This window comes from Rattus norvegicus, chromosome 6, assembly GCF_021556685.1.
Source record: "Rattus norvegicus strain SHRSP/BbbUtx chromosome 6, alternate assembly SHRSP_T2T, whole genome shotgun sequence".
Classification (NCBI taxonomy): domain Eukaryota; kingdom Metazoa; phylum Chordata; class Mammalia; order Rodentia; family Muridae; genus Rattus; species Rattus norvegicus.
In genome coordinates, this window is record NC_141539.1 from 116,783,511 (window position 1) to 116,805,822 (window position 22,312).

Consider the following 22,312-nt stretch of genomic DNA (forward strand, 5'->3'; position numbering starts at 1 on the left):
GCTGGTTACTAAATCAACAGGCACTTAATATTCGTCATAAACCCATCACCAGGAAGCCTCTTCGCCAACCATGAGTCCCTGATGTAGTTACACAGCTGAGGATTCTTCATCTCTGCCAATGGAGCTCTGTGGGGAGCGGGAGGTTGGTCAGTGAAAGAAAGGAGAGTTCTGGACTGAGTTTGGGAGCAACACCTCAGGGAAGGTGAAATTGCTTAGAAGCCACAATAGGCTAATAGTGTGTCGCTATAGCAATATAAGGCTCACTGTTGCCCCACTCCTCAGCTAAGAAAGCCAAAAGCAAAACTGGAACCTGATCTTCAAGGTCTAAAGCTGTTGCTTCTCTTTTAAGCCTGCTGATATCTTCAAGATGATTATTCAAAGGCTCACCCATCTGATGTGAAGAGAGCTAGACGCCAGTTAAGTAGATTGTGAAAAGTCCGTTTTCAGGGCTGGTGAGTTAGCTTTAGCAGGCAGAGAGGTACTTGTCACTAAGCCTGATATGAGTTCAAATCCTCTGGTCCCATATGAAGGAAGGAGGAAACCGACTTCTACAAATTGTCCTCACACCTTTACACTCAAGCTTGATGCACCCCTGATCATATATGTGTGAGAGTGTGTGTGTGTGTCTGTGTGTATGTATTTGACTAAATATATATTTGATATATAAATACAATAATATGTCAAAAATATTCTTGTTGGGTTGGACTCGGTTAAAAACATGTACACTGACGCCCTCTAGTGTACATCAGTGTTATTGTAAGGGATTGGAAGTAGGGAGAAGGAAAACCTTCCCTCAGAGTGGGAACCACTGTGGACTGGGTGTAGGGAGGTCTGAGGAAAGCCGTGACTCTCTGCTTTGGTTGTGAATGCATTTACTTATTGCTGGCATTGGCGCCATTCTCTTCTGACATCGGAACCCAGCCTTTTCTGACTTCCGACATGCCCTGCAGGACCAAGGCTCTCCTTCAGCACCAGATTGGGACTGTCGAGGCATTCAGTCTCACAGACTCAGCTTCCTGAGTTCTCAGCCTCCCCAGAATTCGGAGAACATTCATCCCATCGGTTCTACTTCTTTACAGAATCCTAACTAAGGCAAAGCACAGAAAAAAACACGGGATCTGTAAAGAAATCGACGAAGGTTCTCTGCTCAGAACTCCTTTCAGTTTCTGAGGCCCGTAGCCCGTGATTCTCCTTTCCCCCCAAATTTTCCAGACGCTGTCAATCAGGGGTCCCGCTCTCCTCCGGTGAGTGGGCGGGCCCGGAATCGAATTCTAAATGGCAGCGGAAGTTCCACTCACTGCCAATCATCTCACGCTGGAGTCACTCAGCCAGGTTGTTGGCACCATTAGCCTACTCAAAATCTCTTTGTACAGTTCTGACCCTTGCTCCCTTCCTTAGCGACGAGTTCTATTTTCCTTATGACCAGAACGAATCTAGAAGATCGCATCTCACTTAGTTCAGCTTCTACTTGGAACCGTGAGCACATTTTCATGGAATGGGAGAATTCCAGGTGCTCAGTCTGCGATGACCCTTCCTCCAATGGGGATGTGTTAGATTGACTATATATACTGTGAGCTCTAAAGTCCAACCCACAGGTACAGTCAGGTATTACATGATGTTTCCAGTCAACAGCATGTACTCGGTAGGCTGGTAGTTCCGTAAGATTATAATAGAATGTTGTGGACCGAGATGGCTCAGCAGTTAAGAGAACTTGGTGCTTTTGTACATGGCCCAGGTTTGATTCCCAGCACCTACATTAGGTGGGTAGTACAAATAGCACAACCATCTGAAACTCTAGCTCAGGGGATTGATGCCCTCTTCTGACCTCCACCAGCATCTGCACAAGCATCGTGCCCACACAGACTAGCAGGTGCACATGCACACATATAAATAAAAAATAAATGGTTTTTTAAAAGCTTATTCTGGAAGCAAATAGTTCCTGTTGTCTATGGATGTTGTGACATCATACCCCAGGGCATTACTCACATACTCACGGAGCAAGGTGGGCTCCCCAGACAAAACAAAACAAAACAAAACCTTAGACTATAATTTAATCAGGTCTAATAAGAGTTCAGGCACAAGCACAAGGGGAAAAAAAAGAGGGTGAAACAGCTTTAAATGCATACTTGTTGAAATTGGAACTCCGGAACTTAGGCCTCCTGGTACTGGATCCTGTATTGCAGCTCCTCAGCCATTAACAGAAACTGCAACAAGGGGCTGGGAGCCCCACCCAGGAACCCTCTTAGAGAGTCAGCCGTACTTTCATTTCCTGTCTCCCTCTGTCTCTTGTGACCCTCTGTTCTTACCAGTCCCATGCTCCTAGTCTATCTTAAGGTCCCACAAACCTTGACACATAGCAGGAAAGGCCACATCCGCTCCTTATTCACAGATCCTCAGATTGCCTTTCTATTTTGGACTGGTTCCCACAGCCTGTTGGGAAGCTTGGGTCCATCCCTAAAACCCTAACAAAAGCTCTAACAAAAGCTTCTAGACTACTCCTTAAAACCATCATCACTTCCAGAACAGCATCACAAGACTATAGCCAGCAATGCAATAATAAACTGCCGGATGGAAGCCTGGCAAGTAACTAAAGTCAAGCAGGCTTTCCCTGAAGCCTCAGGAGACTGCAATGTACAGAAACATTTGACGGACTGAAAACCTAAACGCCAGAAAAGGGAAGAAGGACCCAGAAAATTGAGTGTTTAGAGGGTGCCCCAGTGGCTACGATTCTGCCTATCAGGAACATGAGTCATTAAAGGCTGAGAGACTTGGAGGCAATCAGGCAATGGCTGTCTAAGGATAAAGTTACAGTGACAGGCGGTCAAAGTCATCAAGTAAACCTCAGTGTGGAAATCAGGTAGTGAGATGGGAATTAACGATGTGTGTTATCCCAGAGATAATAAATGGAGAATCAGGAAAGTTCTGTCTTCAGCCTTAGCTGAGTACTTCCTGCTTTGGGAAACCCTGAGGTGAGCCTTTACCCCCAAGATTATAGACATGTCGATGGAGGCCAGGAGACTTGGCTGGCAGGTCCTTAGGTTCAGCACAGGACAGAGTCCCTCAGTTAGTGTTTCACCCAGTGAGACCGTAGAGACGCTACACTGACGTCTTTCTAAGACGTACTGTGAAGCATCAATACTGACTTTAAATCCAGAGTTTGAACTTTTAACACAATCCCAAGGGACAAACTTAGCTCCCATTTCTTTTTCGTCCCGTTTGTTCCAGGCACCTACTTTCTATCATAATTTGCAAAAATGCATAAGCCACCACCCGCTCTCCACATTTCGAGAGGGCGCCATTTTATAAGCGCCATCACCACATAAGGAAAGCCTCATTCTTTTCTGTGGTCATGCATTTCTTGAATGTAGTATCTTCTAAGTCTCCAGGTCTTGTAACAGATGTTTATTTCCTTTGTCTCTTTGACTATTATTTTTGTCATTACAAAGAGTTCTGTAGTGCTCTTACACCTAGCACAGCGGGGGCCTGTACTGGCTGGGATTTATTTCAACTCTATACAAGCTAGGACCACGAGGGAAGAAGAAATCTTGATTGAGAAAATGCCGCCGTGAGATTGTCCTACAGGCTAGTCCGTAGAGCATCCTTTTGATTGATGACTGATGTGGGCGGGCCCAGCTCAGTGTGGGTGGTGCCATCCTTGGGTCATGTGGTCCTCATCTAAGAAAGGGGGCTGAGCAAGCATTGAATGAGCAAGCCAGTATGGACGGTTCTTCTACAGCTTGCTTCTGCTTCAGTCCCTGCTTCCAGGTTCCGGGTGAGTTCCTGCCCTGTGCCCTTGGAGGTCGGAGCATGATGTGGAAGTGTAAGCTGAAATAAATCCTTTTCTCCCCAAGTTGTTTTTGGTCACTTTTTTTTTTTTTTACATCGCAGCAATAGAAATCCTAACGAAGGCAGAGTCATAGTGGGCAAAACGGGTAAAAATAGATATAAGGGTAAAGAAATCTGTCAGGAGACGTCCAGGAAAGGCTAAAGGCAAGCGAGTCAGTTTTCCGGAGATGGCTCATCGCTCTGCATGGCTGTGATGGGTGAGCTCTAGATTGCAAAGCTCTGAGATTTTTATTTCAGGATCACTTCTCGCTGCTGATCTGCCATTCCTGCCACTATTGCATAACCTAATGATCCCCGGGCATCAGCCTGCCCTATTGGGCAGGTTTTCTGCAGATCAATGAAGATGTACTATCATGTAATAATGCTGTGTAGACAGATTGGTGATTTTGTAATTTCTGATAGCGATTTTATAGAATTCCTAAATTTGTACGAGTAGTTTCCAGCTCCCTGAATATGGCTGTGCAAACCTTCATGTGTCACAGGCTGATTGCACTAGGCTAGGAAAGCAGGCTCGAAGCAGATTAATGTCAGGGAAAACATTCCTTCTGGGTTAGCTATGAGATCACTATCTGATAACTCAAGGTCATCAACTGGGAATGGACAACTCGTTGTAGGTGCAAGGACAGAAAATAAAATATCGACTGGTTTATCTGTACAAAACTTCAAGAGTAATGAGGCACAAGGCAGATGATGTGTCTCTTGGCAGAACTGTCCTAACTTATAACATTAAGAATCATTGTTTTAAACTTTTAATGAACTTATGGGAGCTAGTAACAGATAATGAATGGTTAGTGAGGTACTAGTCTTAATGGAAACACACGTAAACACTTCCACTGTGACCCCTCATCACTTGAATTATTGTATTAAACTTGCTGTGAACTTATGGACTGTAAGGATGCTTGGAGAATCACGTGATCAATTTTGTATGAAGTATGTAAGAGGAAGGCAAACAGCATCAAAGAATAAATAGAGAGGTTGTAAGGCCAGGGATCATCAGTCTTCGACCTTCGTCCAATGCTGTGTCCCACTTCAGCCCCAGCCAGAGCAGGCCTCCAGCAGAAATCATCTTCCGGTCGACATATTGTAGAAATATGCACACAGTAAGAAGCAAATACGCACAACATCTGTGCTGTTGGAAGTCCCAGGGAGGGGATCTGGAGGGAATGATAAGATCCTGTGGTATTCTCTCAGACAACCTGGATTGCTTCTCAGCAACCCCATGGCAGCCGGAACCAACCCCATGGCAGCCGGTGGCTACAGGTCCCAGGGATCTGACGTCCTCTTCTGGCTCCAAAGGCATCACCAAGGGCACATTTGAGGTGCATATACCCTCATGTGGGCTCTCTCTCTCTCTCTCTCTCTCCCTCTCTCTCTCTCTCTCTCTCCCTCTCTTTCCTCCCTCCCTCCCTCCTTCTCTCTTTCCTCCTCCTCCTCCCCTGGCGAGTCTCTGTGAATTTGAAGCCAGCCTGGGCTACGGAGTGAGTTCAGATGTAGCCAGGGCTACACAGAGAGACCTTGTCTCAAAAATCTGAAGGAGAAAAAAAAAGAGTTTTCACAAATGATGCATTTCACAAAAGTCTATGTCTTTGTCACCATGACAGCTTCAATAATGGTTTGAAATAACTCCTACTTAAAGGACTGCATTCAGTAGCATCTAAAGGAGAAATGAAGGGATAATAAACGACAAAGACACGTCCCTTAAAAACATTATTGTAGATAGGACTGGAGAGATGGTTCAGTGGTTAAGAGCCACTGGCTGCTACTCTAGAGGAACCTGGTACTATTCTCAACACCCATAACTATCTGAAATTCCTGTTTCAGGGGCTCTGGTGCCCTTCCTCTGAGGGTACAAGTCATGCAAATGGTACACAGACATGCGTGTGGGCAAAATACCCCTACACATTAAAAAAAATTATTCTAGGTCACTGGATGGTGAGATGGTTCACCCAAGAAAGGCACTGCTGTCAAGCTTGCTGTCATTACAACTCATTGGTGGTTGAGGAACTCCCGAGAGTTGTCCTCTGACCCCCCCCCCACATAAGTGAGTGCCCACATAACTTCACCCACCAATACAAATTATTTTTAAAATGTAACAAAAATAAATGGTAGGTTCTACTCTAGGGCAGGCAGTGAACCCTGAACATATTATCTACCGAAGAGAAGTAGAGGTCCCACATGACTCTGTGTCTCTGGGAGAAACCTTGAGCTCCCACACAGAAAGAGGGAAGCTTTTCTTCACCACACCCACCTGCTTCCCTTTGTAATCCATCAAGTCTGTTTTCTTCCTCCCAAGCTTCCTGCCTCTGACAGGAAGGTCAGTTTCTATTCATGCCATTCATCAGGAGGGGGTTGGTCTGGTGAGATCACAACTCCTTGTGGGCAGGAGGGCTTCTCAGGAGCATAGCTGTTCGACCTAGCATGCATAGGACCCTGGGTTTGGTCAGGAAAAAAGCCCACTCACATGTCAGTATAACAGAGCGGGAAAAGCTACATGAACAAGAGTTTTTCTCAGGGAGTGTCTGGCATAGGATTGGAAGGTGCGTTTGTGGTAGGTTGGGTGGGGAGTGGTCTCTTTTCATATCCAAGGGGTCTGTCGGCCCAGGAAGTGCTGGCCGGTTGCCAGCTGACTTTAAGGAAGGTGAGTCTGGAATGCTCCCAGAATTCCCCTATGTATTTTGTTCTGTGTGTGTGTGTGGGGGGGTTGCAGGTGTGTGTGCAAAGTGTAGAAACAATAAGTTAATATCACCTGTTCTCTGTTCCTCTCCACCTTACAGTTTGAAATAGGGTCTTTCTTTGACTCTGTAGCTCACTGATTCCACAAGATCATCTGACTAGTCAGTGGTTCTTTTGTCTCTGCCCCCACCGTGCTGGATGTCACCATTATGCCACCAGGAACTTTTTATGATTTCTGAGGGTCTAGGATCGCTTGGGTCATGAACACTTTGCTCAATGAAACATCTCGCTAATCCTCTTCTTTCCCAACTGCTAGATATGCTTAAAGAATACGTTTGGGATGATTCTTATCTGCCTGCTTAGGCATTATGACTAGCCCTGATCACTTTCCTCATTTTCCAAGGTCATCTTTCTCTCTTAGAAGCCTGCATTTCAAAAGTCAGAGGTCCTTGGAAATTATATAGCAAAGCATTGAGAGCTTGGATGGTAGAACAAAGAAATGCTGGGTGGTGGTGGTGTTAATCCTTTAATCCCAGCACTTGGGAGGCAGAGGCAGGTGGATCTCTGTGCATTCGAGGCCAGCCTGGTCCACGTACAGAGTGAGTTCCGGGACTGTCAGGGCTACACAGAGAACTCCTGTCTTGAAAAACAAACAAATAGCAAACAAACAGAAAGAACAAAGTAGTCAAGGTGACACAACTCACCAGGACCAAGAGACAAAGGGCACGCAGATTTGTGACCTGCTGCAGCTCCTTTATCAGCAAGAGACTGATTTCCTGACAGCAGCCCAGAAGGGATCATTAACCTGAGAGGGAAGGGAAGCAGCGTGATTAAATCCACAGAGGGAAGTGGGTCACTGCTAGTGGATGGTAAACCTCACACCAGAAAATGCAAAAATGGAGCCAGAACACTTTTGAGAGTCCCTGGAAGATACCCCTTCTTCCCCTGGGCCCATCTCTGAATTATCTACAACCGGAGGTAATTCCTGTGAGTATCCCACACCAATTGCTACTAACCCTGTTACACATGGCTGTGGAAGGAACAACTTGGTAGATGCCAAAGGAGGACACTGCCAGTGGAGACCCATGCATGGGAGAGGGTGCAAAGCCTCTTTGTTTCTTACGGCACTACACCCAAGAACTGGGTAGACCAGATGGCTCCTTGGGTTGACGTCAGGTTGCATGTGTTCTCTGCAACTTCTATATTGTGCACAAAAAGACAGACTCATGATGGCACAATGGGACAGTGCTGATGATGCCAAGAGCCCCCAGGATGCCTCTACAAGTTACAGTTATATTCTTGTGAGGAGCACCTGACCTCAGACTTCATCTTTTCTCAGAAAAGTAGACTGGAAACAAGAAACAAAAAACAGAAACAACTGGAAAACTTGTTTTTTTAAAGCAAAGCAAAGCAAAACCAAAACAAAAACAAAACAACCCACGCACAAAAATTTTCAGGTGTGGCACTCTGGTGCCCTCTAGAGCATATTTTGGAAACGACACCCAAGTTTTTCAGAGGGTAATTATAAAGTAATTGATTTCATTGTGATACTTTCATATACGTGTCTCATTATACGTCATTCTCATTCATTCCCTTCCCCATTGTCCCTGACTCCATGCTCCTTGACCCCCATCCCCACCCTCGGTCGTTTCATTCTTGTGTCCAGATAGCCTCATGGCTTTATTTTCTTTACCTCGAGAGGAACTGATAGGTCCAGATTTAAAACAATGTGAGATACACAGTTGAAGACCTGAGCACACAAGAGCTTAGACTCTGAACTGTCACGTTCAATCATTTGACGTAGATGGCAACACAGTGTTATCATCTACGAGTTCACATCTGAGGACTGCGCCATCGAGTGACAAAATAATTATTTATTATTATTGATGTTATTATGATGGAGTTTTGTGCTAGGCTGCAATCATGGCTGCCTTTGGGTGCATGTGGCAATGGGGTGTAGGTTGGACTTGTCTGGTAGACATGTTCATGGTAGTTTAGCCTGACTTGCTATTTAACTTAGATAGAGGCAGTTCTGGGAGAGTAAGAGGAGTCGGTCTGCATTGTGGACTCTGCCATTCTTTCTACAGAGTCACATCCGGCAAGACAAAGATGGCTGTGTAACGACTGTAGCCACAGAATCCTAAAGAGAAACTAGACATTTTTAAGTGATCGGTAGTTACTGAAGACTCGATAGTTTTAATGGTATTTTACCACCTTGATAAGACTTTTGACTTAAGACTTTTGGGGTTAACTATATTCCAGGCAAGTTTCTCATCTTTGTGATAGCCAGATTTTCTCAGTGAAGAAAGATGAGCACGGAAAGGCCCCGTGTCCCGTGTGAGTTAGTGTGAGTTAGTAGACACAGTGCGAAGCTGGCAACCCCTGGTGGCACTCACAGCCCCTTAGCTACACTGCCTTTCTTCTCCTCTCTGGTCCAGGCTTGGGGGCAGTAAGCACCCAGGCTGCATTGGATGGGATTGGCACAGCAGAGCTAAAGAGGACAGAGGTAGTTTGGGTTTCTTTTCAGTGATGCTCTAAGTTCTCCATGCTTCCCCCTTCTTACTTTGGAAAGGGATTTGTTACTTCAGTGAGGCAATTCAATGTGAAACTTTCTGTTCCTATTTCTCTCTCTTTTTAAAAGATTTATTTAATTGTGTACACTGTAGCTGTCTTCAGACCTACCCAAAATGGGCATTGGACCCCATTACAGATGGTTATGAGCCACATGGTTGCTGGAAATTGAACTTGGGACCTCTTGAAGAGCAGTCAGTGCTCTTAACTGCTGAGCCATCTCTCCAGCTCTCTCTGTTCCTATTTCTCCATCACAGCCTGTGTGTGTGTATGTGAGATTCCTGAGCAGTCCCTCCCTCCAGGGGATGCGGGGTACTCGTCCCACTCCTAAGCTGGTTTCTCAGAAGGGATATCTCCATCCTTCTTGGGATTCGAGAGAGTCCAGGGAAGTCTCATACAAAGTGGCTAAGCCACGGGGCACCACTCAAACCATTAAATGTCCATTTGCATGTTCGCACTTTCCCCCAAGAACAGACTCTGGATATCAACCCCCCCCCCCTTTCCCACATTCTTGCTACTAGAAACTCCATCTGCTAATTCAAAAATGAAACAAATTACTTTGGATGTTGGGCGTCATGCCAAGCACTGGACCCCTGCTGGCGAACAAGACAGACTGGTTCCTGTCTTGGGATTTACAAGCTGGGAGCGTGTAGCAGGCAAGTACTGTGATCGACGATAAGGAGAGCCATCAAAGAAACACACAGGGGCACATAGCAAATGGGCCTGACTTAATGTCGACCCAGTGGAGTCGAAGCAGAGACTTGGGGAGGAGCTTGGGCCTGATCGGGGGGTAGAGAGGCCTCAGGGAACCTTAGGAAAAGAGAAGCCAGAAGAACTGAAGCAGCCACAGTTGGCACCGAGTGTGCACACACGCAGGCCCTTATTGGCTCCACTAATCTTTTTCAATGGCCCAGATATGTCATAATGGATCCCGTGATCCAAAAGCTATAGACAAACTGAGCAGACGACAGTTACATCAGAACCCCCCTCCCTTCCAAACTTGGTACCACGGAAACAGCGTGGGCACGAGATGCTGCTGAAGATCACAGTTGAAGTCCCCGAGGATGGGCTGCTGTTTGATTCCTGGTGTTACCCTTGCCTTCCCACCCTGAAGAGCCCAGGCTACTCGTAGAGAAGCTATCTAGGAGCGAGACGTTGCTGATTTCCATGCAAGTGCGTGGCTGCTCCTGTGGCATTCTAAAGCAGCTCTACCTGAGCTCTTCGGATGTTCGCTTTGAGACTATTCTTCCTCCTCGGTTAGAGAGGTACTGGCCAGCTCCCAGATGTTTTGGGCATGCTAGCCCAGGAGCCAAGCTTATGAGTGCAGGACAGACAGAGGCTGGTTATTCTGCCCTCGGGTAGAGATGTCAGCCATCGGGGAAAAGGTTCAGGTCCTGGTCACGAGGCTCCTGTTTAAGTCATTTCACCTTGTCCTAGACATGGTGGAGCAGAGACCTTTGACCCTCACAACACTCCAGATGCCTGTCATGCTTATAGTCACAGCATGGTACCAGATACCTGTAAACAGTTTTAGCAGCACATGCTAAAAGTAGAACAGCCTGTCAGTGTGGGCAGGTTGACACGGAAGGGGACGGATATTGCATTTTCTCTCATTACTCTTTCCTGTTCACCACAGGATGGTCCACAGCTCCCTTACCACGCTGCATCGAGGGCATAGCACATCACAGCAGCTCACTCGGGTTTTAGAGCAAGGGATGTCTTCATTTGCATTTGAGTTTTTATGACTCGCACCAGCTGAGCAATCTCCAGTTGCTCAGCTTTTCAGAAGTTTGCTTCTTCGGCGGTCAGGAGAAATTCGGGAATGGGAGTGACATCATGGAGAAATTACAGTCCAGTTCAGTAACGCCTGCAAAGCGCCTCTGTGTTCAGTCGGTGGTGGAGATGTCTCTTGGAGGACAAGAGCCATTCTCAATTCATTCTCTCATACACACTCATTTTCAGATTTATTTCAGTGACTTGAACATAATAAAGGCTGTTGAATGACGGACAAAACCGAAGACTTAAAATATTGCTGTTATGAATGCAAATATGCAAATACGTGTTTTCTGATGGTCTTAGGTGACCCCCGTGAAAAGGGTTGCTTGACCCCTGAGTTAAGCCATTCAGGGATGGTGGAAGGAGAGGACGGGAACTCAGCTGCAGGCCATGGGGGGTGTGTCTGACCCTTCCCTCACACCTCTGTCTCATGGTCCAGAATGGTTACAACGAAAAGGCTGTTTAATGAAGCTAACAGACCAGAGGGAGGCAACCAGGTTTTCTTCAGTTAATGCTGGGGTCTTCTTCCTGCTCATGGCATTTCCTCTATGTCAGTACTTTAAGGCCTATACGTCTTCACTGGGACTTATCAAGCTGTATCTGGGGACACTGACTTCTATATTTTTCTTTGGTTTCACCAACCTAAGTATATAGAAAATATCAGTTTTTTTTATGATGATTTAATTACTTTTAAGTCTCAGATGAGGGATGAGATAGATACCAATGGAACAAAGGGGGAGGGGACCCTTCAAATGAACAGAGGCAGCTGTTTGCCACTGTGGACTATTTCAGTTCATGTCAGAATGGGGTTATAGGGAAATAGTACACTATTTTCAATCCTCTCTGTAAGAAATACATTTGCATGCAGTGTGTAAGATGTTACCAAACAACGCTGTTCGAATAGCGAGTGAAAGAAAATAGTATGTGTGCAGGACGCCAGAGGAACCGTTCTCAGAGATGAAGACCCGAGTTCCAGCTCATAGGCTCCCTCTGTTCCAACCACTGGCCACATACAAAGAGCCAGCATTAGTCAGAATACATTTCATTTAGAACAAAAATGTTCATTGCATACAATTTTGTTAGGAAAAGCATAGGGTGGTCAAGGCCATGGGGGTGACGGGGAGGGGAGCAGGGAAACCCAGGTGGGTAAATTCTGAAACTCACAGCTGCATTTGCACAGCTCAAAATAGGCCAGCTTTCAAGAATGGTTTCTATTCACTGATTTCATGATTCACTGAAATCTTGAATCATGTAAAACAGTGACAACCTCATTTTCCAAGTTCAGAGTCCTTACTGGAACCACATGGTCCTCCAATACTTATAAGACTTGGGAGAAGTCCTTTTCAATGGGAGGCTGGTTCTTTTGGGAGAGGCCGAGAGAAGGCCAAAGGAAACTGGGTTGAACCAGGAGAAGTATTACCGTGAGCAACATGGATGTTCAAAGGTGGGTAGCTGGCAGACCGCAAGCCACTAATTCATGTAAGCAAGCATGCCTTTTTAAAAATAGAACTTAATCCACTCTTGGGCATCAGCACCAAAAGTAAGTCTCAAACGAGGGACAAAATAGATACTAATGAAACAAAGGGGGTGGGGTTTCCTCAAATGAGCAGAGGCAGCTGTTTGCAGCGCCAGTACTGTGGACAGTTCTACTTAGTTCAGATCAGGTCGAAATCAGGTTATAGGGAAATAGCATGCTATTTTCAATCCTTGCTATGTAGACCAGGCTGGCCTTGAACTCACAGCGGTCCTCCTGTCTCTAAGGGCAGGGAATAAAGGTGTGCACTACCACACTCAACCTTTTGATACTATTGCATTTCAATGAAATTAATCCAGAGAACAACTACTTGGCCTTAGGAAAGTTGGCTTTGTCCATAGTGAGACATTATCCACATATTACCAGTTTTGGTAGCGTTCTCGGGACCCACAAATGTTCAATCTGCTTTCTAAGCTGTAGCTGGGCCAGGAACACGTCCTCTTGGACTACTGGGTTCTAAAGTGTTTTTTGTTGTTTTGTTTTTTAATTCTTATACTCCTGGGGAATAGAAAATGCTTCCTTCTGCATGTTTTTCAGTTTGTACTACAGAAATGGTTCCTATTCTCTAAGTTGTATGTAGTTCGTGTACCCAAAACACACAGACGACACAGTGCGCAAGGCCACGGTTGAAGAGTCTGGGATAAATTCTCATCTCCACAGCTCAGCGCCAGCCAATCCCAAGGAGGTAGATCCAATGTATGTTATTGCCCTCAAGGGAGCTGAAGGGCAGGAGCTATAATCGCCAGCAGAGACTGAAGGCTTCACTGTAGTGCCTGCCCAGACAAAAATGCTGTCAGCAGTACACGGCCACCATGCCTCACTCCAGGCAGACTTTGAACATTGTCACTTGGATGTTTCTATCTTCACTTCTACTTTAGCTGAGGCCATCTCGGGTAGCTGTGTTCCTTGAAGTAACAGTTGAGACCCAAACTTTTATTTGTGGCAGTCTGTTTTAGGCAGACTGATGGATCTGATGTTGCTAAGCTGGACCACTTTGCTTTTATCACGTCCAAGTTGTCTGCTAGGGTGCTGAAGGACAAACCTAGGACTCTTTTCTGGCTTGCTTTTTTCCTTAAGGATGGAACCCAAAGCCTCTCATACTTCATCAGTAAGCCCTCTCCCACTGCCACACGCCCTACCTTGAGCTAGAACTGTGTGCACAACGCGCACTCAGCTTATGTTGTTCCTGTGTCTTTTATTTAATCTTATTTTAAATAGGCTTTATCTATGTCTGTTTAAATAGGCTATATCTATGTGCTGTATCTGTGTCTCTGCAAGCCCTGGTCAGTTTATACTATAACCAGTGTATACAGAGGTGTCCTTACTCTCAGGCAGCCTGAGGTCAAACACCAGATTCCACAAATAGTTACCACTTCCTGGTAAATTTATATCCTCCCCAGGACAATGTTCAATTAATTCATGGGAATCTGATTGACAGATAGTAAAGATGAAAGACAGATTCAAATTTCCCCAGATGAGTGCATTCTAGAATTTCATTTCTGTATTTCAGAAAAGACTCACTAAAATGTTGTATCTTCTGGTTAAAAGCCAAGTCTGAATGTGAAGGCCTCTGGGTGTGGAGTACTACCACAAACAGGTAGCCAGAGATGGGATCTTTATTTCACAAGTTTCAAGATACAGTACAAAATGAGTCTGTACATCTCTCTATTAACAGGATTTGTTTACACAATTATAATACACTTCACCAGCCGTTATACTGCATTCCATTAAATATAAAATAAATTTACAAAAAGTCTAGTATGGTGTTCCTTCACAATGTCAGCTTATGTTCTTTAAATACGTCCCTCAGCGTTTATAGTGGTCATATTTTGATCATATCAACATTGTTTTTAAATAAAAGAGAAATAGTGTCAGATCGTTCACCAATAAATAGTAAAGGAAGAACATCTGAATGCCTCCTTGAACATAACCAAAGGGGCCCTTCATCTGCATACAAAACCGGCTTTTAATGTGTAAACAGTCTCTTTAAGATACAGATCATTGGTATATGGGGCTATTTCACTAGGGGTATTTTCTTGAAACCCCTAGTGGGTGAAGACACTTAGGTCCTTTTTCAAAGAACACTACTCATTTAAAAACCTGACAATATAGCATCCAGAAATAGTTTCTCTCGTATCTGAGCAAATTTTTTTTTTGCATAAAATTGTTTTTTTTTTTTTTTTTGCTCTGGTTATTTCTTGGATCTCTCAGGGCCGTAATATTGTATACCATACTTTAGAATCACTTCAAATACCAGCTGTTCCTGAAGTAAATATAAGCCTGCTCTTCTTGGCAGGGAGGGGGATCACTAGAAGCATCTTGTTTTGAAATATACATGTGAGGTGTTAGTCCAAACCCCTGGAGAGGAAAATTTCGCAGATGTAATTAGACACTGGTGCAAATGCCACACACACACACACACACACACACACACACAAGGAGTTGAGGTCTGCATTTGGAGGCCTACAGGCCTGCTCCAAGCACTAGAGGACAAGCATGAGGAGCAGGGAAGAGAGAGAGAAAACCCAACCAAGCAGCCAAACAAAACCAAATTTTGTGTATAGAACACCCAGCCACCGGCTCCTTACCAGATCCCTGGTAGTTTTTAATGCTTCTCCATGGTAGAGATGGTAATAAAAATGTTCAGAAATTAATCTATATATATTTTCAGTAGAATTACAAACCTTCAGGAATATCAAGATTTAGGACTTGCATTTTTACATTAATCTAGTTTAGGTATTAATGAATTTCGGGGGGGGGAAAAGCCCCTGTCCAACCTTTTTCTGTATTATTGGCTAGTAACTAAGAAAACCCGGAAATCAGAAACAAAAAATTCAAGAACAAAAACTCCACCTTTGTACAACACCACAGAAGTAAAACTTGTGGTCTCTAGACTCTGAAACAGTTGGTGGCCCGGTGGGGCAGGTGCACAGGAGAACAGAGGCTGGACAGAGCCTTCGTAGGCTGCAAGACAGACCACGAAAGGCAGCAGCAGGGATGGGCTACAGGGAGGAAGGAAGTCACGCTCTATCTGGTAAATCTAAACCCTAACGCTAGAACTCCCGAATCCTGGAGTTGGCTTAATGTCACTGACATTAACTAGCTTTATTGCCACTTTATTCAAATGGATGCCATTAGTAAGTACTGTGCATTAGTTTTAAGAGAAACACCGAACCCAATCCTATTTGCTAAGGTACCATTTCCCGTGAACTGTTAAGAGAACAGGAGCAAAGCAGCTTGAGACCATGTGTGAAAGAAGTGGTAAGGACTGAATTATTTTAAACCCGCCATTCAGACTTCCGGTAGCAGACAGCCCAGGCTGGAGACAGGGTAATAAGCCGAGGGAAGGGCGTCTGCAGTAGTGACAGTAAAGAGGATAGCAAGGGGCAAGTCTGCTACACGAAGAGCAAACCTAGACTGTGTGCAGCCGTAGGTAGTGTATGCTATTTTAAGAAATGTTCTCTCCAAGTACTCTCTGTGCGAAGTAAAGACGGACGCAAAAATGCTGCTGTCCAAGGAGGCTTGAGGTGGAATGGCACGGGAAAACCATAGAAGCCACTGGCATCTTAGAGTTTATTTTTAGAGACTGGGTCTTGTTGTGTTGCCTAAGTTGGTCTTGAACTCCCAGCCTAATGTGCTCTTCGTCCCTCAGTCCCCCAGTGACAGGGGACTACAGGGACAGACCACTGCGCCCAGTTCCTGTAATAATGTAAGACCTGCCTTCTAAACAGCGCTGGGACCATGGAATTCACTCGCTGGGCTGAGGGTGGGGCTGGGAGAGGAGGCAGCAGTAAAGGACCCTGCTTACTGTACCACTCACAATCTAATCTCCAAGCACAGGACACCAAACAAGCCTCACTATTTACCAGTGCTGCTCAAAGAGAGAAATGGTGGCTGCCTCTCAAAGATCTGCTTTTGTGTACATGGCCCTTCTGTGGCCATGTCTTCAAATTTGGAGGCAAATATCTTCGAGGAAAATTTGCTTACTGGGTTTCCCATAATACTGTGAGCATACACAAATGTACACAACTTCACATTTAAAGCCTTCATGTTCGTTATAGAGGAACTAAATTGAATTCTGATTACAACCCCAACATTCAAACTCAAAGCTTTCCAAAGTCCACAAGTGATAAACTCCAGTTGCGTTGCAGACAGGGATTACAGAAAACAAGGTCAAGGTGACAGTGAGCAGGCCGGCCTGAGCCCCGTGGGGTGCTGGGCTTGGGCTTCAGTCCTTTCACACGGGTGAGTGTGTGAAGCTCTCAATGTTTGCTGCTCGCTCACTGTAACAACTTCAGTTTCCTAGCGTTTACAACAGAAGGGTGGCAGCATGGCCGCTGAGCAGTGGCTGACGTTCTACAGCCACAGGAAACGTCAGAAACGAAAAGCTACCACAGCACACACCACGGTACACCCAGGCCTTTGTTTTTGCCATGCACTGGGTCTAACCCATCCTCAATCATCTGAGTTTTAGAATTACAAAGGAAGTCACCACCTGCCATATCTTGACAACAGAATTTCGTATTTGAAGATTTCGGAGGGCTGTCTGTTCCTGTGCCATAAGAAATGCAAAGTACAACGAAACCTGGGAAGCATCGAATCAACCCGAGGGAGGGCGTGTCTCAGATCCCACCTCAAGTCGGTTAAGGCTGTTTTCTGATTTCTCCAGTTAGTCCATCCTCTGGTGTCTGGACTAGGGCTCTGTACACTCAAACCAACAAGCAAATCACACGAGTACTTGGGGTAAAGTCCAACGTAAGAGTAAGGAGTCAGTTCATTGAGTTTTACTTCTGTTCCACTGCAAGGAAGTGACGGCCACAAAGACTTCTTTAGTAAAGCCTTTCAGTCTTCGAGGAAGAGAAGTCTGCCATGACCTGTCACAGCCACAGTGCAGGAATCAATAATTCCTTTTAAAACAAGAGTGCCAAATATAGGAACGCGCATGTAGACTGGTAGGATTTCCCAAACACCCTGAAGACATCCTGCTTGGCTTGTTTTGCTTTTGACTTAAAGGCAAGTTCTATTCTCAGACTTAAGCATGTTTTTAGGGTTAAACTTGCAACTAACTGGGTTTTCCCAGGTTGTCAATGCTCAGGACCTTAAAAGACATGGATGTAAGAAGTTATGCACATCAACAGGATGACAAAAGGTCTCTCAGGAAAGACAGTGGGTACAGTAGACATGACTTGAGTGTCTTGTGTATGTTTGCAGAACGAAGAGAGAAAAAGAAGGAAAAAGGAAAGCCACTGAGAGATGTCATTCCATATGGCACTGAAACAAACATTCACTGTAGCTCTGGTGAGAGCTACTCGTCCCTGAAAAGGAAGGCAGCAGGTTCTAAGCAGCTTCTGGGATTCAACACTTCCTCACGCCTCTTCCAGGTGGTGGCCACCATCCAGAGCCCTACATCAAATGCGAGTGTTCTCAGTGAGCAGCTCCTTAGTGGTCACGGACCCAGGCGAGGGTGGCTGCTACTGTGGTGGCTGCTGCTCTGGGGGTCCTTCCTGCTGGGGAGGAGCTGGCCGTGGCCCTGGGGGCCTGGGAACTGGTATGTCCTGGTGCTGTCGCTGCCTGTAGGCTATGACTGTACCCAACAGCAGTGCAATGATGGTCATGAGGTAAAGATCCCACTCAGGTCCCAAGAGCTGGTCCATATCCAGTTGTGTGAATAGATCTCGAATCTTAATGAGAACAACACAAAAAGCATTATCACTTCAATGTCAGTGAAAAAACTTTGAAAGTAGTTACTTAACAGTAGAGAGAAGCACGAGACTTTGAAGAACTGGATTCTGGGACACTGCAATGGTTTTTAAGCTCTTCTTAAAAGGCATGTCTCAGGACCTAAGCTTTGGTTTCCTAACAGCTCACAGCAGCAGATGTCCAACCGCTCTTTTCAATGGGGCAGTTTCCAGTTATTTCTCTAGTAGATATTTAAAGGATCACAGGACAATAAAAGCACCCCCCTCTCAACCTGAATCCTGCATACCTCTAACCTCTACACAGTGACAGTGAGGCCAGATGAGTAGCCTGCTCTCCTCACAGCCAGCTGTGCTCCCATGTAACTGACCACTACAGGACTAGATGTCCACTTGATGAACAAACACCTCCTTTTGGTTGTTTTAACTAAAATGCACACTGTTTTACACAGAAACTTGAACTTTCTTAGTCCATGAGATTTTGCAAAATTATGCCCCAAAAGCTCCCATAATACATATTTGTAGGCACAGGTGTAGGAAAAAAAAAATTCCAGGAAACTATTGTGTTCCCAGGGAATTTTGTGTCTTTTTATCCAGCTTGACTTCCTTCTCATCGATACTTATTTCTGTTGCAGTGTTTAATGGGCTGAGATTACTTTGCTCCTTTTTGTTTCAGTTGGAGAATCTTACTGCCCTCTTTGTAGATCTGTATAAGAAAACAGCAAAAAGGGGTTGGGGATTTAGCTCAGTGGTAGAGCGCTTGCCTAGGAAGCGCAAGGTCCTGGGTTCGGTCCCCAGCTCCAAAAAAAAGAACCAAAAAAAAAAAAAGAAAACAGCAAAAGCACCTTCTCCACGGTATGTTGCCATCCTGCATCGTAGACTGCACTCACTGAAGATAAGTGTGGGGAACAGCAGTATAGGACAGCCCTGCAGAGTCCGAGAGCCACCTTCTGTTGGTTGGGTATGAAATCTAGCACAGGCTAGACGGCTACTCTGTCCCCACACCTCAGCCTGGTCCTCACTGTCAGCTGGCTAGTGCGTTTTGGCAGGAAGTACAGCACACTGGCTCATGCTGCCAAGGACTGCAACAACTGACATTATACATATGTAAGTAGCTGGGTGGGTGGAGTCTAAGGTATCCTGGGTTCTGAGAATCTTTGTGGACGATCAACTGTGAGGTTAAGGTAGCAAAGGGGAGAAGTCCATGGTTTCTGTCAGTGTAGAACAGGCATTGCTTACTTTTAATTCTGTATAAGGAGAACTTGACTCTGACAATGGGTTTCGTGGTGTGGGATAAACTAAAGGTTAAAGGCTCCAACGAAGGCTCCAAGCATTGTAGTGTTTATGGAGCAAAGGGCTGCACCGCTAACCCACCATCCAGGAGCAGAATCTAAGTGGGTTCTGCCCCTGTTAGAGCAATCAGATGTAAGGGAAGCAGCTCTCAGGCTTCCCCTCCAGCTTTCTTTGCCTAAGGTACTGGTCTGACTTGATGTTCATTACTGTTTCAGAGTGTCCCGAGTCAGGTCTCTGTTTCCCTGAACACCAATGACACGTGCTGTCCTGTCAAGAGCACTGAGAAACGCCGCCTGCATCTGCGCTCCTGCAGCTCTGCAGCTTACCCACCTGAGGAGCTCCCTTGCCCTTTACCTGGAAAGAGAGACCCTGGGACTCCAGCTTTTAATCTCCAGGCCTGAGAAAGCGACGTAATTTGTATTTGTTAACTAAGGGACGCTGCTCACTCACGTTTGCTTCCCGTATGTACTGTAAGAAATAGACGACACCTAATTTGCAGAGTGCGAGGAATACAGGTACTTGTGCATCTGGGCTGGCTTCGGCTGCCATGTCATAAAAGCGTTTTGCCAGGTGGATATCCTAGAGGACAGAAAGAGAAGGAGATTCTATCTAAAATTAACATCCAGTACCCAAAGGAAAACCAAGCTTTACCCAGGTAAAACTCATTTAATTATCTAATCAATGATTTTGAAAATTTAAGATAACCTCAGATTTTGCATGTGGACACGCTGGATTCAGCCACACAGCTGACGCATATTACTGATCTAGCGATTTCCATGAAAATCTCTAAGTTTCAAGTTAATTTTAGTCAGTGTAAGCAGCTCTGGTCCCACACTGGGGTAGGACAGCCAAGAATCTGAGGTTGGTCCTGCTCTAGAGAAGTATGAGAATCTATTTGGGGATCTCTCAGCCTCTACTGTGTGTTTTCTAAGACAGAAGTGCAGGGGCCAGGCCTGGGTTCATGGTAACCCGTGTCTGCAAAGGAGTGCTGCTGCTTTACTGTGTGGGGTGGGGAAACCTCAGCCATCACTCTGTCGAGGCAGGCATCTTGCGATGCTGTTTTAGGAGCAGGCCCCTGTGTTGACTGATACAAACTGCCACAGTCCTGCTTACATAATTCTGAAAAGCGTGACCCAAGCCATGGTCAATTCAGTCTTAGGACGGCAGGTTTAGAATTCAGAATGGAGGACAGGATGCTGGGAGCTCTAAAGAAAACCAAATTTGTAGGACAGAAGGCAAAGGAAGAGGAACACCCGTCTCCCTCCTCCATACACAGATCAAATGAAGCTGTTACTTTCAGGTAGTCCTGTTCCTAGCCTTCACATGTGTCATTTGTAAAAGAGAAAAGCGCTTTCAATAATAGTAAGACTTCGGTTAGTACCCGATTACAAATATGTAAGTTAAATGTTTTTTACAAATGGAATCTTTTGAGACTGTGGATCCAACTTATTGTGCTACCATAGACTTAGTGCTGTGAATGACTGTATGGGGTAATTAAGCCATATCAAACCACACCCTGAATCACATTTTCTAATCATTACTAATCTTCACACTTTGGTGTTGAACTGAATTTTGTTGCTGCTGTTGTTTTGAGACAGGCCTAGAAGGAGCTGGGTGTTGAGGAAGACCTTAATCTGATCCCCTTGCCTCCACCCTGGCTGGCATTACAGCGTGTGCCCCATGCCCAGTGGCACTGAGTAGCTTGTAGTAGTAAGAATGCTTACTTCATTTACAAAGTCGTGCTCTGTAAGTCATGCCATGCTATGGACTCACTGAGTTTTGTATCCAATCACTTATTTTCAACAGCTGAACCCCACTTCCCTTCTGGAGTACTCTTTTATCATAGTCTATATTTCAAAGTGTCAAATAGTAATACTTTCTCTGAATCCTTTTGAGGTAGATAGGTAAAAACTTGGAACCATTCCAAAGAAAAGTAGGTTTCATTAGGAAGATGAAGGTCAGGAAAAGTTCATCAGTAGAAAAGATTTTAATCCATTTCAAAATGATTCAGAGGCAACTGTGTTGACTAAAGGTGCATGTAGTTCCTGACAAAGGAAGCTTTCCACAGGGCAGTGCTACCTAAGATACAGCAGAGCTTACACCGTGTATGTGTGTGCTGGAAATGACACACTGGAGACCCGCTTCTCCTCCTGTAGCTCCAAGTCTGACAGAATTCCAAAAGCACTGTCTCGTTCCAGTGCAGGCAATGCCCCCTGCCTTAGCCATGCTACTCAAGTGCCAGCTTTGATGTCACACTCACCTGTTTAATGCCTAGGCCCTTCTCATGCATGTACCCCAGGTTAAACATAGCTTGGGCACTGTGCTGTTGCTCTGAGGCCAGGCGGTAATGAATAAACGCAGTCTCGTAATCCACATCAGTGCCAAATCCATAGAAATGGTAGTCTCCAAGTTTAATTCTAGCCACAGTATAACCTGAAATAAAAATAAAAAATAAACTGCTGAGAAAGTATGCTTAAAAGAAATTAAAAGTTATTTTTTAAAACATGCGTATATAAAACAGAATTTTCATGATGTAGAAAAACTTTAAAAGGATCCCTGAACCACGTTCTAAGGTCAGTAAACATTTAGAGTAGACATCATCTCTTCTCAGAAAGCATGTTAACAGGCATAGAGACGTAGGCCATTCTGCAAAGGGTCATGCTCCACCTATGTCACTGCATGGAAAGCACTATTCAGTGTGAGCACTGCGCACAAGTGGAGAAGGAGAGGCCTAACGTGGAGAGGAGTAAGTGAGAAAAATACACTAGAGAGAAAGAGTGGGAAAGGTGAGCTCTTTTCTACTTCAGGATGGTATTCTACAGTCTTCAGTTATCAATGAATACAATCAACTGGCCTGTAAAATTCAAATGGTATTGAAAATGCCCATCAAGGACTGGCACTGCGACCACTGACCTAGGAATGA

The 22,312-nt window shown here is 45.1% G+C and overlaps 1 protein-coding gene across 3 annotated transcripts in view; it reads right to left on the reverse strand.

Annotated features, from left to right (window-relative positions):
• Positions 1-13,985: 13,985 nt before the first annotated feature.
• Sel1l (SEL1L adaptor subunit of SYVN1 ubiquitin ligase) overlaps positions 13,986-22,312 on the reverse strand; it is a 44,308-nt gene continuing 35,981 nt past the window's right edge. For 2 of the 3 annotated variants that reach the window (XM_087553366.1, XM_087553365.1), the window contains 3 exons: positions 21,650-21,822; positions 19,840-19,968; positions 13,999-18,081 (listed from right to left, as the gene is read on the reverse strand). In XM_087553366.1, coding sequence (XP_087409492.1) covers positions 17,872-18,081; positions 19,840-19,968; positions 21,650-21,822 — 512 coding nt within the window. In that variant the 3' untranslated portion in view covers positions 13,999-17,871. 3 annotated transcript variants of the gene reach the window in all.